Raw genomic sequence first — 17,249 nt, 5'->3', positions numbered from 1 at the left:
GGTTGGGGAGATAAGAGATCAATTGAGGGACTTGTGTGCATGCATATAAGCATAACTAATGGTCGCAATACACTGAGGAGTGGGCATTTATGGGAGTGGGGTGGAGGGGGTAATGGTAAAATATGTACATATATAATACCTTAATAAAAATATATAGGGAAGGAACAAATCTAAATCAATAAAACATTTTTTTAAATAAATAAAAGTAAGTTTAACACAAAAATAATAAAACATATAGATTCTCCTGAAGGATTTTGTCCCCATACACACTGCTAGAAACAAATAATACTAGATACCTAATGAGAACAAGAAATTAATCAGTTGACAATCTAAAATTCATGTCACAGTCAAACATTACCTAAACAAAATTTGTCTCTCTACCAGTGGCATCAGCATTTAATGGGAGGTTGTTAAAAAAGCAGATTCTTAGATATTGGAGAAGACCTATTCAATCTAATTCTGTAGGTAAGGCCTGGTAATCTGTGTTTAAGCAATCTATCGAAATGGTTTTTATGCAAGCTTGACAGTTGCTAGAGCTGTATTCTTGTTATCTTAATTATTGTATAACAAATATTTCTTTGTGCTATATCATTACAAAAACAAAATAGAATTAACACAAAAATACTATAATCATGTTATCCAATTCAATCATTGTTTTCATTTGTTCCAACTTTATCACAAAATGTCATTCTTTGTATAATTTCTACTAACTCTAACTCTTGTTTTTTTCTGAATTTTGGGCAACAACATGTGCCATACATTTTATATAATCCATTAAGGAATTTCATTCATTGAATGAATATTTATTGAATATTTTTCTGTTGGGCATTAACAATACAACGATGAAGAGAGCATGATTGATTAGCTTAAGAGGTAATAAAGATAGTGGAGTCAAGATTTTAACAAATTTCTACCTAGGTAACTGGATTGCTTTATTTCCTAGAATAGAGAAGAAGGTAGAAAGTTAATAAATTCAATTGTTTGTTTACATTAACTTTGCTTTGGGGAAAATTATAAAGCTTCTCTTTGTGCTAACTCTTCATCTGTAAAATGGAAATAGTATTTACCTCATCTTCTCATTGAGAGGATTAAATAGGGTAAAAATACGGAAAGAATTTAGAATAAACTCTGGCATGTAGAAAATAAATAATACATTTTTGCTGCAATTATTGCTGTTGATTTGTAGTTGCCTGTGTGATATTCAAGTGGAGATATTTAAGACAGTTGGCCCTGTGAGCTAAGCTTTTAGGAAAAAATGTGGTGATATTTGAGATTTATCAGGGAAAGAGAGAAAGGATCAGAAAAGGAATCCAGAATAATACCATTATTTAAAGGGATAAGAAGAGTGAGAGAGAGAGAAGTTTATTTCACAAAGAATTGCAAGCATAATTTTTATCCAAATATGGACAGACAGCAGAAACCAGGTGTTTTTGTTTGTTTGTTTGTTTGTTTGTTTGTTTGTTTCAAGTTTGACCCTCATATATAGATACACTATGCCATTTTCTATGTTTATGTTATCAAATTACTGTAAAATCTAGATTAAATTATTGCCTGACAGCCAGTAGCAAAGGGTAGGCACACAACATATGCCTGCTTCCTACCATCTATATTAGAAATATGGTAAAGGACCTCCCTCACAATCTCCTCATGGAAATCTCTATAGTTTCTACTGCAGGAAACATTCTACCTTTCTAAGGCTAGGGATTAGTCTTGCAATTCTTTTGGCTACTCTTCAGGAGTTCCCCTTGTATCTTCCTTAGTTATATTACTCAGTCAGCTACAGAAGACCACATTATCTATACTAAAGGCTAATACACAAAGTGCCCTCTCAGGAGTTCGACCATGAGACCAGGAGTTTGATTGCTTGCTGTGACGTGCACTGAACACCAGGGGGCAGTGCGTAGATGGTGGGGTGCTGAGGGAGTGAGGGAAGGAGGAGGCGATGAGGTGGGGAGGCAAGGGGGAACCACGTAGTGGCAGGGTGTGGTGGTGAGGGAAGGATGAGAAGGGGAGGTGGGGAACCTGATCAGCTCTGATCACTGGCCAGGCCTTGGGACCTGACCTGTGCACAAGTTTTGTGCACCAGGCTCTAGTTTGACTATAGTATGAGGAGATTTCACAATATATAATTTATTGGTATATGATTTACAAAATTAGCACCATCTAATTTTAATTTCTAGTTTATTTCTTTCTCATCTATAACCTAGACAGCAATTATGCTTATTGGGAAATATAGCTCTCTTCAAGCATTATCCTCAAGTTTTGGTTGAGATAGGCTCTACTAAATACTAGCAGAGATCCCATATAAGGAAATCTACTAGAACTAGATGTTTTTCCTTCCTAACTTCCTTTCTGACTGGCACTTATGATCAGATTTCTACAACCAGTTCTACCAGGAATTGGCTATGTAATGATTTGAGGCAATTCAAAACTAAAACTTTTAAATCTTTTTTTTCTCTTCTCTCCCTCTATAAATAATTAAGTTGAGGTTGTTGAATACTAAGTTATCATAATTATATGACTAATTAAAATTTAAAAAATATTTATAGAAATATGTCAATAATAAATGTTGTCAGAACTACAGGAATCTTTAGCCCTACCATTAATTGACTAACATTTGCTTTATTGATTTTGAAGTACTAAGTGGAAACTGACCAGAGTAGACTTTTCAAAGTAGACTATTCAAAGTATCTCTGAATGCATAATAATCTGGCCACTCTATGTGTGTGTGTGTGTGTGTGTGTGTGTGTGTGTGTGTGTGTATTTTAGAGGCCAGGTGCATGAATGTGTGCATGGATGGGTTCTGGCCAGCTTGGGCAGGGGGAGGCGACATGGGCAGTTGGTCAGCCTGCTTTCTGGTCGAACTCCTGATGGAGGAGACAATTTGCATATTAGCCTTTTATTTTATAGGACATACACTGAGTGGCCAGATTATTATGCATCAGAGATCATAATATCTGGCCACTCAGTGTATATTAGAATACTAGAGGCCTGGTGCACGAATTTGTGTATGGGTGGGGTCCAGCCAGCCTGTCCCAATTGGGGCGAATCAGGGCTGGGCTGGCATGGGAGAGGGGCTGCAGGAGGTTAGCCGCCAACCCTGGCCCCAATCAGGGCCCTATTGAGGCATGGCTAGCCAGTGGGGGTACTGTGGGAGGTTGGCTGGCCCCGCCCCTGATGGAGGTGGGGGGTGCTGATTGGGAGTGGGCTAGCTGGGGAGAGGGGCCATGGGAAGTTGATGGGGCCAATCAGGGCCCGATCAGGCTGGTTGGCCACCACAGTAGGCATCATAGCCACTGGTCATTTTGGTTGTTCTGGTTGCTTAACTTTTATATATGTAGATTATAGTATGATTCAGTATTACAAGGAATTTATTCTGTACAAAATTATCCAAGATATCTAGACTAAACTTAGCATTTACCACACACATGTGCACACACACACTCTCACACATACACACTGGGGATATGAATAAAAGTCTATTGTATCATAACCTCTTGGGCAGTTGTAGACAAACTCATTAGTCAACAGAGCCAAATATCAACAGTTCGATTGAAATTTCTTTTGAGAGCCAAATTGTTTAAACTTAAACTTCTTCTAACGCCACTTCTTCAAAATAGACTCGCCCAAGCCATAGTTTTTCGTGAAAGAGCCACGCTCAAGGGGCCAAAGAGCCACATGTGGCTTGTAAACCGCAGTTTGCCAACCACTGCTCTAGGGGAATGTCTCTCCAATGGCCCATTAAGTAACTGTCTTGTAGATGTGGATGCTTTGTCTTTTTTAGGTACTGCCTAGGCTGTCACTGTGGTTAGAATCTAGCAAGAGGGATCCCAAATGAGGTCCAGAATCTCTGGGCAGAGACTCAGCCTTTAAGCCTTAGGAAAGCAGAGGAACTGCTTGCAGCCTTATAGTTGGGAACCTGTATTATGAGGCTATGAGCCCTTGGGATTTTTAAACTTGGTAGTGGTGAATTTGTTTTCTGTTGGGATTTACACTCTTATTATGGTTGGCTGTAAACAAGCTAATTAACCCTAATGTGTTGATTAAATTATATATATTTTAGTACATATGGAAGGTCTGCTACTGCCATCTAGCTGGCTGTACAGATACACACATCAGGCAGCCTTAGATTCTGATAAGATACTGATGAGTAGACAGACCCTCTATGGTAGGTAGGCAGCTGATAGATGTATAAATACTGATAAAATACTGATGAGTGGAGCCCTAGCCAGTTTTGCTCAGTGGATAGAGCATCAGCCTACAGACTGTTGGGTCCTGGGTTTGAGTCTGGTCAAGGGCACATGCCCAGTTGCAGGCTTGATCCCTAGTAGAGGTGTGCAGGAGGCAGCCAATTGGTGATTTCATCATTGATGTTTCTATCTCTCCCTCTTCCTCTCTGAAATTAACTATATATATATATATATATATATATATATATATATATATATATATATACATACATATATATATATATATATATATATTAATATTCTAAAGATACTGATGACTGGGCCCTCAATGGTAGGTAGGCAGCCCTCCTTTGCTGGTGTTAATAAGTGCTATGGTCAGAACTGGAACTTGAGTCACAATTCAAATGATAATTCTGAGTAGAGGGTTTATTAATGGTTTTCTCTTTATTTTTGTTTTTGACAATAAATGTATTCCTTTTTTGTATTAAATTTATAATCAGGAAAGAAATTCATATTCTAGAAAAAGCCTTTCTGGCTTATTTATTTCCGATCAGCTAATGAATTTCCATTATGAATAATCCTGCAATTCTTCTACTCTATAACAAATCTGAAAGCTTCTCTGATTTTTTTAAAATTTATTTTCATCCCTGCACCATACTTATTTCATTTAACTTTGCAGACCCATTTTCCTGGGTTGATGGCCATCTTTCCTGTTAAACTTTTTATGTCAATTTATGTAAACTTTTTATGTCACTTCATCACTGATATGCTTTTTACTTTTACAAGAAAACATGAGATTACATGACCATATGTGATATAAATTCAGAATGATTTGTGTTTTATCACTCATATCTTAAAGGTTTCCCCACATTAGTGGATTCTGTATATTTTTAATATTAAATTGTTTTCTCTATATAATTGTTTGATCCTTCTGATTCTCAGTCATTACTGTGCTTGAAAATTCATAAATGACCTTACCTTTCATTCCTTTTTAATTGCAGGGGGAGAGAGGATTTCCAGGTTTGGAAGGCCATCCAGGTTTGCCTGGATTTCCAGGTCCAGAAGGGCCTCCAGGGCCTCAAGGACAGAAGGTATGAATCAAGTTGCCAACCAGTAATACCAGAGGAATTAAGCCAGGTCACATATAGAGATAGGTGTCAAATCAACTAAAAAGTTGTTGACTTATAGCTAGAAACTGTTATTTAAATAAAACAATAGAATAGCTGAGAGTCTATTTTTTGGTTTAAAAAATGAATATTACTGCCATAATCAAATGCTTTTGGAAGATGCTGTTAATTGTATGTGATTATTGGGATTCTTAACAAAAATTAAGTTCTATCGGGATTTTACCTGAACTGAAGAAAGCTGAATTGCCAGGTATCAGATTAGCTGATTAAGAAAGACAAATTGAAAGTAATAGTGAAGCTTTTAGCCACTGACTGTGACAATATAAGCAAAAAGTTAAACCAGAAAAAGTGTCCACTTCCCCACTGTTCCAATTTTTTTTCCCGTCAGGGAAGAGCAGCAGTGAGGGTCAGATGGATCAGCACATATATGGAAAATTGTTTTATTGCTGAGAGAGCGTGGAGCAAAAAATTCCTATTCTTTTTTATGGGCCTAATGGTGGGGTGGGGAAAGGGAGAGGGGAAAGAGTTGGAGTGGAAAACTACTAAGTCAGAGTACAGAAAAAGTTTCCTCAAGGTTCCTCCCTCCCTCTTCCCCTGTCTTTTAACACAGGCTCCAGAGGCTTTTCAATGTAAATACGCATAAGAGCATGACCAGTCAGGGGCCAGAGTTTTTGACTACAACTTCCTTCAGCTACTGCTAGGTATAGGATATGCACCAAGTCTGGTGTAGGATGGGCAGCTGTCCCAAGTGATGTCTACAACAGGCCTTGTAATTGTCTGCAGTTGGACCTGAAAAATCATACATATGATTTTATCTAGGAGTCAGATGTCTCAATTCCATTCCTTGGTATTTCAGGACCCATGTGAGAAACATAGGCTAACCCGTTATGATCCTGAATGGGTTGGGTTTTGAAGGTAAAAACAAAACAAAACAAACAAACAAAAAACACAGGGTAATTAATCTAAGGCCACAGTAGATAATGACCATAATTAAAATCTTTCCAAGTCTGCCTGGGGAATTGAGTGTAACCATGAGCTCTAACCATTGACTAGCCAGGAATAAATGTCCCATAGCCCACCATATCTACTTTAGAAAGTCAGGAGTCTTTTTTTTTTTCTTCTTAAATCTTGTGATAGACATTTATACTTTGCCAGTTTCAGTGATCTCAGTGCAACACAAAGTGCTGGCAATAGCAAGACTCCTCTTTGGCTGGCCAGCAGGAAGTTGAAGGCTATGCAGTTATTCAACAGTACTTGGGCAAGAAGTTGAGGCCAGCTTTTTGTGCTTCCAAAGCTGAAGTAGTGTCATTAATGACTTCAGCAGAGGTAAAGGACAGGCTACACACTATGTTTTCTAATTGAATAACCCAACCCTGACATTGAGAAAAGTTGCCTAGATCATACACATGAACAGATAGTAATATCACATGACAAATCTCCTGAGTAACTAGTCTACCTGGTTTTGGAGTTCTCTTTTTATTCTCAATGTGTGTGATATGCTCAATGGGAGGGACTTGTTTGAATATGTGGAAATTTTTTATGAATGCTCCATAAATAAAAGTTACATTGGTAGGAATATCGAAGGCCTTAGTTTTAGAAAATAAATAATACCTAAAAGGGGGCACACACAGTGCTGGGAGTTTGAAAGTCATTAATTACCATGGGGCAATCAGTCAGAAGACTTTCCTGGTGGGTAGTGTCCTTAGTGGAATTGTAAAAATTTGTGAATCCTGGGGGAAAATATAGGAAAGGAGAGCCCACCTCTATGGAGGTCAAAGTAGCCCCAATGGAAGATCCCATATCTCTGTTCCCAGAAACTTCAGCTAATCTCATCTCAGAAAAGAACAAGTTGACATCAGAGGAGACATTTTGTTTCTGTAGTGTCAGAGTCCAATTGTGGCAATGGAATCAGGTCCAGTGTAATAACTTGGGGTATCTGAGGTATTAAAAATTCCATATTTAGATAAGTGTCCACTTATTGCATTTAGTGGCACAGTAGTCAGACATTAATCTGCCATGTTAGGTTGTAGGTGACATATATAGCAATTTGTCAAATTTAGAGTAGTGTCAACCACCTGGGACAGGAGTGTCAATGAATTTGGTGAAGTGGAAGTCTCACAGGTTATTCTATGGTAGAGAAAGAAGAGAGAATAGATCCATGTAGCCTCTCCTTCAATTCCCAGGCTCATGATCCTGAAGGTGCTATCATCCTATCAGTTGGAAAGACTTTTCCCTATTGATTGCAATGTGGACAGTCTCTCCTATACCATGAGCAAGGATGGCATCTTATATGTATGTGTTAATATGGGGAATTGTAATATTAGGAGAAATATTACAATTTGGTTCATTGCCCTTTACCAACTGTATTAGGTAGAATGGTGAACTAATATATGAAATGGCATCTTCAATTCATTTGCTTGGGAAGGAAAGTTGTTTTAAAACTCTTAATTTTTTTCCCATGTAATTATGGCTCATCATGTCATTAGAGTAGGGATTCAAATGCATACTCATTAGGTAGTCATCCAAATAAAGGGGAAAATTAATTTAAATGCATGAATAAATTTTAACACTAACATATACCAGATCATAGAGTGTAGGGGTATGGTTGAGTATGATCTCTGAGGAGGTGGCGTTATATTAAGGTAGTTTTGTTAGATTTAAAAGTGTTAGGTTTGATCAAGCAATTGCATCAATACCCCTTCCTTGGGAACTGAGTTCCAGGTCATTTTGCAATGGACATTACCTTTCTGAGACCAAATTACACTTGCTAAGACCACTATCTCTTCCCTCCAGACCTGCACAGAGAATTCTCTGCCTAGAAAAAGCCTACCAAAGTCTTTTAAAAACCTCTGATGCCTGCCACTGGGGGCTGGTGCCACTTTGGGACTCAACCAACTGGTGTGCAGATGATCGAATAAATTTGGAATCCCTCACCATTTTGGCCTGGTGCGTTCTTCCTTTGGTGACCCTAACATTTGGTGCTGAAACATGAGAGGGTTCCATGGGTCATCATCCAGGCTTTGATCACTCTGAGTTTGCTAGAAAGCAATAGGCAGTGGCAGCTTGTCCTGGGCTTATCTCTGAATCCTACTTCACTGACTCAACTGCTGGCCTTGATTAGGCCTCCCTCCCTTATGGATCCTCCTAAACCAGCCAAGGAAGATGCCAAATTAGGAATCTCTCCTTTTCCCTTGCTGATAATGCCTTACCACTTTAGCCTCATGCGTTCCTCCTTCATCGACCCTAAGAAAGAGAAGGGACCTGTATTAAATTTCCTGAATAGAACTTTACACTAAGGAAAAAGCAATATTCTAAATGACTGCATAGACTCTAAGTAGATAAAACACTCTAGAGAATTCCCTTGTCCAATGAGGTACAAAAACAACAGAATGTTTCTTGTGCATCCAGGAGTGGCACATAAGGATGAGAGAAGTCAAAGAGTCACGTGGGTAGAAATGAACACAACTCAGTGGCAATCTATGCAAACTATTGGTATGAGACATCTCAATGAATTCCTGCTTGGACTAGACTGTCTCACCCTTCAACAGCATGGAACTCCTCAAGTTCCCCAGAGTTTAGGCAGTCTTGTGAAAATGAGATGGGAACTCCAATTGACTAAGAGGAAATTTCAGCTATATTAGTGAAGTGAATGCTTTGGAACAGAAATTAAGAGTCCAAATTTGGCAATACATCATGTCCAGCATAATAAATTATAGAAAAATAAATTTTTATTTCTTGCATCTAAGTTTACCTCGGATTAAGGGCTGAATTCCATGCACACCATGGTGAGAGGTAATAATTTTAATAAAATTGTGTAAGATTTAAAAAGTGAACTATACCAGAAAATTTTTAAAGGTGTTGTGGTATGCAGTTTAAGCTTAGAAAGCATTCCTATTGTTTGCTTTGATTCCATTTCAATATGCATAAAGGTTAGACTGCTTTCTAAATTTCTGGAATTCTGAATTTGAAGCACTTTTGTTTCCACTATGACTTCATACCTTCCCATATAGCCAAATTTATACTTGTTATGTGAATGGAAATTATGGTACATCTGTATATATTATCATATATACTAAATTTGCATACTCCTATATATGAAAGTTAAATGTATAAAACATATATATAGATAGATGGATAGATAGATATACATATATATGTATATATATGTATATATAAATGTTTCCAAAACATTTATCTATTATTAAAAATAAAGTTTCATAGCTGGTGTTGTAAGAGCTATATAATTTTCTTAAATATATACCTATAACTGAAGCAGTTCACTATAAAATTTGGAATTCTATTCATTCTTAAAAATTTCTTTATCGATTAAGGTATCACATATTTGTCCTCATTCCCCACATTCTTCTCCCAAACCGCTCCCCATGCATGCCCCGACTCCCCTGTTGTCCATGACCACTGGTTAGGCTCATATGCATGCACACAAGTCTTTTGGTTGATCTATCCCTCTTATCCCCACCCTCCCTTACCTTCCCTCTGAGGTCCAACAGTCTGAACGATGCTTCCTTGTCTCTGGGTCTGTTCTTGTTCATCAGTCTATGTTGTTCATCATTTCCCCTAGATGAATGAGCTCATGTGATACTAGAAATACACTTATATGAACCAAAAATGAGACAAGCCATAATGGTTATGCTGGGAGGCAAATGAATCAGTCTGTAGTGAGTTTCTTTGTGGGCCAACAGTTTTTTTGAGTCTCAATTTCAATGTAAAACCGTTCCTTATGTGTACATGTCAGCAATGATATTTCAGTTCTGCATGGGAGACAAATGGTGGTAATGCATGCCCAACCCTCTCTGGTTTGGTCCTGGGCAACGTGCAGCAAACACACAGCTTCTGACTGCTAGTATGGCAAGGTTTCGTCAGCATCTTCCATCTCTGGACTGTTTATATTCTGTCTTCATGGCTGAAGTAGTCTTGTCAATTTCTGTCTGTTGCAGGAATCCACATGGTCTCAGAGTTGTTTTCTGAAACTATACAAACATATTGTCAACCAAAAGTTAATAAAGGAATCTTTACTATAAATTTGACTTGTTATCCTTTTTCATTTTTTACCCAAATGATTTTCCTTTGGCTTGTTTTGACACCATGTATTTTTACATGGGTGTCTTGTTGTTCACATTACATATGAAATTTAATTTTCTAAAGTAAAAATTTTCTAGATGTAATTTACTTACAGGATATTTTTCCTTACATGATATTCTTCTACTACACCCCCCTTTTTATTTAAATATTAGGAGGCTTTTGGAAATTTTATAATGTAGTCTTGATAGCTTTTAAATTTAAAATTTTTGCATTAAAATATGACTGCTTGCTGAAACCGGTTTGGCTCAGTGAATAGAGCATCGGCCTGTGGACTTAGAGGCCCCAGGTTCGATTCCGATCAAGGGCATGTACCTTGGTGTGGGCACATCCCCAGTACGGGATGTGCAAGAGGCAGCTGATCTATGATTCTCTCTAATCGATGTTTCTAACTCTCTATCCCTCTCTCTTCCTCTCTGTAAAAAAATCAATAAAATATATTTTTAAAAAATATGACTGCTTTAGGTTAATCACATATTACACAATTTTACCATGAGATGAACTACCAATAAAAATTTTAGTTAACATTTCAGGAACAGCTTTTTGTCCAGTACACTTAAGTTTTCTAGAATATTCGCTTATTTCAATTAGCCAATTTAAATTAGCCTGAAAACTTCACTACTATTTTACTGTCAAATTTAATACTCTATATTTTAACCTGTAAATATTAGTGGAAAAGAATATTTGCCTTTTTGAGTAGGCCCTGAGCATTTCTGATGCTAGGCTGGATTTAGATATCAAAAACCCACTTCTCCACATCATGGGTACAAGACAACTCAAACAAGTCTTGTTGCAGTGAGAGGGCATCTGCTGTCGGCCAAGTCTCTGTCTGTTACCTGGGTCCAGATTTGTGCTGGGCATGGGAAGCTAAGCAGCTATGGGGGCAGGAGAACTCCCTCCGAAGGGGTGAGGGTTCAGGCCCCTGCAAACTTGGGGGTGAGGGTCTGTGCCCCACCTCTGTTGACTCCCAAGTTCTCTCCTGATGGCCCCTCTATGACTGTGCCTGTCTTAGGTGGTTCTGTTCATTTTTATTCTTAAGACCACCTCAGATTTAAAGGCTTATTGTATGTTTAAAGTATATTATAACAGTGTGGTAGTTAATAAAACACTATTTTTTTTCTTTTGAAAAATAAATAAATTTTTATTAATTTTTGGTAGATATATATTCACTTAATTCAAAGTAAATTAACATAAGAAGGTATACTTAGAAAAAAATCGTCTTTCCACCTGTATCCATTAGCCACTGAGTTCTCCATATCCCTAATAGGTACCCATTTATGTTATTTTCTTGCAGATGTAACTTAGATACACTTTTAATTACTTTTGTTTATAAAATGGTAGTATATTTAACACATTATTTTACATTTGCTTTTTACTTAGTATACTTGTAGATATCCCATATCAGTATACACAAAATGTCATTATGTTTAAAACTGCTTTTTATTTCATTGTGTGTATAAACCATAATTAAGCTATCCCCTATTTATGATAATTTAAGTAGTTTTCAAATTTTTGTTATTAAAACAGTGTTACTAAGATATACATTTTTCAATTATAGTTTACATTCAATATTATTTTGTATTGGTTTCAGGTGTACAGCAGACTGATTAGACAATCATATACTTTACACAGTGATCCCCTGATATTTCCAATACCTGCTTGGCACCATACATAGTTATTACAACATTATTGACTATATTCCCTATGGTGTACTTTACACCCCCATGACTGTTTTGTAACTGCCAATTTGTACTTCTTAAACTCTTCACCCCTTTAACCCAGTAAAATAAATGCTAATAATTTTATTTTCCCCAATAAGGTATTATATCTGTAAGATTATTAGAAGTGGCATTGCTGAATCAGATGGTACACATATTTAAATATTTTTATGAATATTGCTCCACAAGAAGTAATATAGTTAATTCTTTTTATATTTCAATTACAATTTACTTTCAGCATTATTTGTATTGGTTTCAGGTATACAGCATAATGGTTAGACAATATATTATATGATTTATTCTTTTAATATTGATTTTTATAGAGAGAGGAAAGGAGAGGGAGAGAGAAACATCGATATGAGATGTTGTCTTATTTCTGCCTTTAGTGGGAAAACTCAAAATATTCATTATGCAAATGTTCTTCTAGTTGTTTAAAAATAGAATTGTTTTCTTAAATCTCATTAGAAAGAATAGAATATTAATGTTTTGTAAAAGCAAGGTATGGTAGGCAGAATAATACCCACTCTCTAAAGATATCCATGACTTAATTCTCAGAACAACTGAAATTAACTTTGTAGATGGAATTAACGTTGGTAATCAGTTAGTCTCAAACACTTAAACAAAGGAGATTATTCTAGACTAGAGGCTCAGTGCACAAAATTCCTGTGTGGGGGGAGGGGTGTTCCCTCAGCCCGGCCTGCACCCTCTCCAATCTTGGACCCCTCAGGGGATGACTGCTGGCTCCTAACCACTTGCCTGCCTGCCTGCCTGATTACCCCTAACTGCTTCTGCCTGCCAGCCTGATCATCCCCTAATCATTCCCCTGCCTGCCTGATTGACATCTAACCGCTCCCCTGCTGGTCTGATCACTCCCAACTGCCTTCCCCTGCTGGTCTGATCGCCTCCAACTACATCCGGAAGGGGACATAAAAAAAATAGAAGACATCCCTCCCTATTGCACACAGACCCTATATACAGGTTCACCTGGCCCAGGCCGGCGGGATGTTTGGCACATTCTTGAATCCCTGCTCAGGGCTGGAGGGGTGACTGGTGTCAACACACGTGAGAGAGAATCTCCAGGTGGCCACTCTGGTCCTAGCTACTGGTCCTGGTACTTCCTGGTCCTTTGTTCCTTCTTTGTCCTGCCTGCAGCCCTGGTCCCCCTACCTGGCTCAACCTCCCCATTCCATCCTGGCCTTAGATGGCCCCCTTGGCTCCTGGGGGCTCTGTCCTACCCCCCAGCCTGGAGGTCCTGAAGTTAGGTAATGGCTTCTCAGAGACTCCCCAGCAGCCCTGTCATTCGTGGAGGGGGTACATGTGGCAGAAGCAGCTATATAAATGAGGGTGCAGGGGCGAGTCCTCCGGGGTCACTTGGACAGTTTGCTGATGACTCACATTAGGGCTGTGTTTTTGTCCTTGAGGCACTGGTTGTCAGCCTGCAGGTTGGACAGGCCCTTCAGCTCCTCTTCCAGCTCAGCAGCCTTGCACTCCAGGGCCCTGCACTCAAATTTCTCCAGCTCCAGGAGGGCCGGCCTCTCTGCAAAGTGTGAATGCCTCTGCATGTTGTGCTCCAGCTCCACCTTGAGCTGCGCCAGCTGCAGTGTGGCCTGGGTCAGGGCCTGACAAAATCTCTCATTTTCAATGCACATCTTTGTGTAGAACTTCCTGAAGCCTCCCTTGGGCTCTTCTCGTTCAGGCTAGGGTTCTGGGTTGAGGGAGTGCTGACGCTGGGGTGAAGGGCTGGATTCTGGGCTGATGTCTGCTGGCTTCTCCTCCTCCCCATCCACAGGTCCTCTGCTCTCCTTGCCAACTCTGCAGTACTCCCTGGAGGCCTGTGGTCCCTGTCCCTGCCCATCAGGCACCTCTACTCTCTTGGCAGGCCATCCGAATTCTCAACCCCATAGACTCGGAGGCTGCTAGGCAGGGTCGAGGCTCAGTGAAGCCCACTCTTGATTGTGATGGGAGAGTCCAATCAGGGGCAGACTGGTGGGGGATGGGCCATGAGGTTGGCTAACCCCATCCCCTGATTGGACCAGTTCGCTGGCTTCAGTGGGTGGTGGCAGTTCGCTGTAGCAGGTGGGAGATTCGCAAGAGGTGGGAGGGAGCTACCACTGCCTGCAGAAACTGGGGTGGAGGGGAAAACGTGAGGTCAGTAGTTCAGTCCACTTGCCAGTCAATGCCACTTCATAGCAACCGGTCCTTTCATCATTTCAGTCATCATGGCCTCTGGCTTTATATATATATTGTCTATGTGGCCCTAGTGTAATCACAAGGGTTCTTTAAATGTAGAAGAAGAAGGCAGAAGAAGCAGTGTCAGAGTGACTCAAGTTATAAAGAATCATTCAGCCATTACTGGCTTTGAAGATTTAAGAAGGCCATGAGCTGAAGAATGCTGGTGGCTCTAGAACAGGATTGGGGAACCTTTTTTTCTGCCAAGGGCCATTTGGATATATATAACATCATTCTAGGGTCATACAAAATTATCAACTTAAAAATTAGCTGTTATACAAATATATATCTATCAACAAGTGAATCTAAAAATCCAGTGAATAAAAAGTCTGATGAACAGAATAAACTGGTGAATATAATAGAATTGGGGGCATAGAAAGGGAGTGGACTGACAATTCTAGGGGGAGGGGTTGTGGGGAGTGCGGGAAGAGACTGGGCAAAAATCGAACACCTATGGACGAGGACAATGTGGGGGGTTAAAGGCATGGGGTGGGGTGGGGTGGGGTGGGAACCCGGTGGAGGGGAGCTATGGGGAGAAAAAAGAGGACTGTAATAATCTGAACAATAAAGACTTACTTTAAAAAATTAGCCTGCCGAAGCCGGTTTGGCTCAGTGGTAGAGCGTAGGTCTGCGGACTGAAAGGTCCCAGGTTCCATTCCTGTCAAGGGCATGTACATTGGTTGCGGGCACATCCCTGGTGGGGGGTGTGCAAGAGGCAGCTGGTCGATGTTTCTCTCTCATCGACATTTCTAGCTCTCTATCTCTCTCCCTTCCTCTCTGTAAAAAATCAAAAAAATATAAATAAAAAAGTTAGCCTGTTATAATTTGGTCAAACATTTAAGTAACTCACCCCTAATGCTCTGGTAGAGCCAAACCAAATGATTTTGTGGGCCCTATGCTGCCCTCAGGCTGGACATTCCCCACCCCTGCACTAGTAGTTGGAAAAAAAGATAGGAAATGGATTCTTCCCCTAAAGCAGTGGTTCTCAAACCTTCAGAATGCCACAACACTTTAATATAGTTCCTCAAGTTGTTGGTATCCCAATCATAAAATTATTGTTGCTACTTCATAACTGTAATTTTGCTACTGTTATTACTGATAATGAATCATAATGTAAATAGTTGTGTTCTCCAGTGGTCTTAGGATGGCTTAGGCGACCCTGCTAGCGGTTCTCAACCTGTGGGTCGCGACCCACAGGTTGAGAGCCCCTGCTATAGAGCCTAAGGCCATCAGAAAACATAGATATTTACATTACGATTCATTAACAGCAGCAAAATTACAGTTATGAAGTAGCAACGAAAATAACTTTATGGTTGGGGGTCACCACAACATGAGGAACTGTATGTATTAAAGGGTTGCAGCATTAGGAAGGTTGAGAACCACTGCCTTAAAGCCTTCAAAAAGTAACACAGCTCTGTCACTGGAACACCTGTCATACATCTGACTTCCAGAAATGTAAGGTTGTGCTGTTTTAGCAGCAATGTTTATAGTAATTTATAACAGCAGCATAGGAAACAAATATGCAAGGTAACCTTTTCTCAAAATAAAACTTCACAGAAGCCCCACATAAAACAGATAAAAACAGAGCTGTGCTAATTGAAGAAGAGATGTGTCATGGTGATAGAGGAGGTTGGACAGGCCCTTTAGCTCCTCTTTCAGCTCAGCAGCTTTGTTCTCCAGGGCCCTGCACTCAAATCTCTTCAGCTCCAGAGGGCTGCCTTTTTATCATACTTTTAGTTTCAATAATACTAGTAAATACTTTTTCCTTGGGTATATAAATATCTCAATAATCTTCACAAAAATTTAATATCATTTTATAATAAAAATTATATATTTCTTATTATATTTGAGGGCTATTTGAAAGGGAAAAACTAAGTATGTTGTATTTTTCAGGGTGATGATGGAAATCCAGGGCCACCAGGACCCAAAGGGAACAGAGTAAGTGATATGTGCTTATATGTCAAATATGTTGTTGGTAAAAACAGAAAAAGCAAATGAAGTGTTATAAGACAACAGAAGAAAAACTCACATTGAAATGCAAAAATATTCAATATTTAAAAAGTTAAAGTTGATATATGTCTACAATTAGCCCTTAGTGTTTGGATAATTATATTTACATATACAGATGTCTATACACACTAGTGTAAAAAGATTTTAAAGTAGCTTATGTTTAAAATTTACAAAGTGATTCATTTTAACAAATTGCCAATTCATTTAAAATACTAGTATATATCATACAAATAGTTTAAATCAGAAGTTCCCAATTATTGTGATCATCTCAGTTCTCTGGTTTAACAGGACTGATCCCTCAGACTATGTACCCTCTCAGTGTTATCATATGCATATATTATGATTTTGTGTATCTTGAAGAGAATACATGGGAATCAATGGTTTAAACCACTGTGTTAAAGAGCAACTATTTTTTTGAAGAATACAACATTACTTCAATATACTTAAAAACTCATTCCATATTCAGATTTCCTCAATTGTCTCAAAGATGTCTTTTTATAATTGATCTGTTCTAACCAGAATTGAAGCAAATTACATATATTGCATTTTGTTGGTGTATTTATTAAGTTTCTTTACCATGCCATTGGAGACGCTGGGTCATTTGTATTGTACTATGTTCCACATTCTGAAAGTAGCTGATTCTTTATTCATGATGTCTTTTAAATTGTTCCTCTATTCCCCCATATTTTCTGCAAATTGGAGGTTGCCTTGGAAGAGGCAGTAGAGAACTTTCTGGGGATACAGAAAGAGCTGTACACTTAAGATTTGTGAATTTTACTGTATGTAAATTATACTGCAGAAAATAAAGAAAATAGAAACATCTACCAATAAAAAAATCTTAATGTGTTTTTAACCATCAAGTGTGTGGTTCAAAATAT

General features: G+C 38.7%; 1 protein-coding gene across 1 annotated transcript in view; it reads left to right on the top strand.

Annotated features, from left to right (window-relative positions):
- COL4A5 (collagen type IV alpha 5 chain) overlaps positions 1 to 17,249 on the top strand; it is a 348,876-nt gene that overhangs the window by 138,839 nt on the left and 192,788 nt on the right. Inside the window, exons 3-4 of the mRNA XM_084870434.1 lie at positions 5,192 to 5,281; positions 16,255 to 16,299. Coding sequence (XP_084726560.1) covers positions 5,192 to 5,281; positions 16,255 to 16,299 — 135 coding nt within the window. The remainder of the gene's footprint in view (positions 1 to 5,191; positions 5,282 to 16,254; positions 16,300 to 17,249) is intronic.

Source organism: Pipistrellus hanaki, assembly GCF_964339955.1.
Source record: "Pipistrellus hanaki genome assembly, chromosome: X".
Taxonomy (NCBI): domain Eukaryota; kingdom Metazoa; phylum Chordata; class Mammalia; order Chiroptera; family Vespertilionidae; genus Pipistrellus; species Pipistrellus hanaki.
Note: the sequence above shows the minus strand (reverse complement) of the source record. Positions and strands in the feature narration are given on the sequence as shown.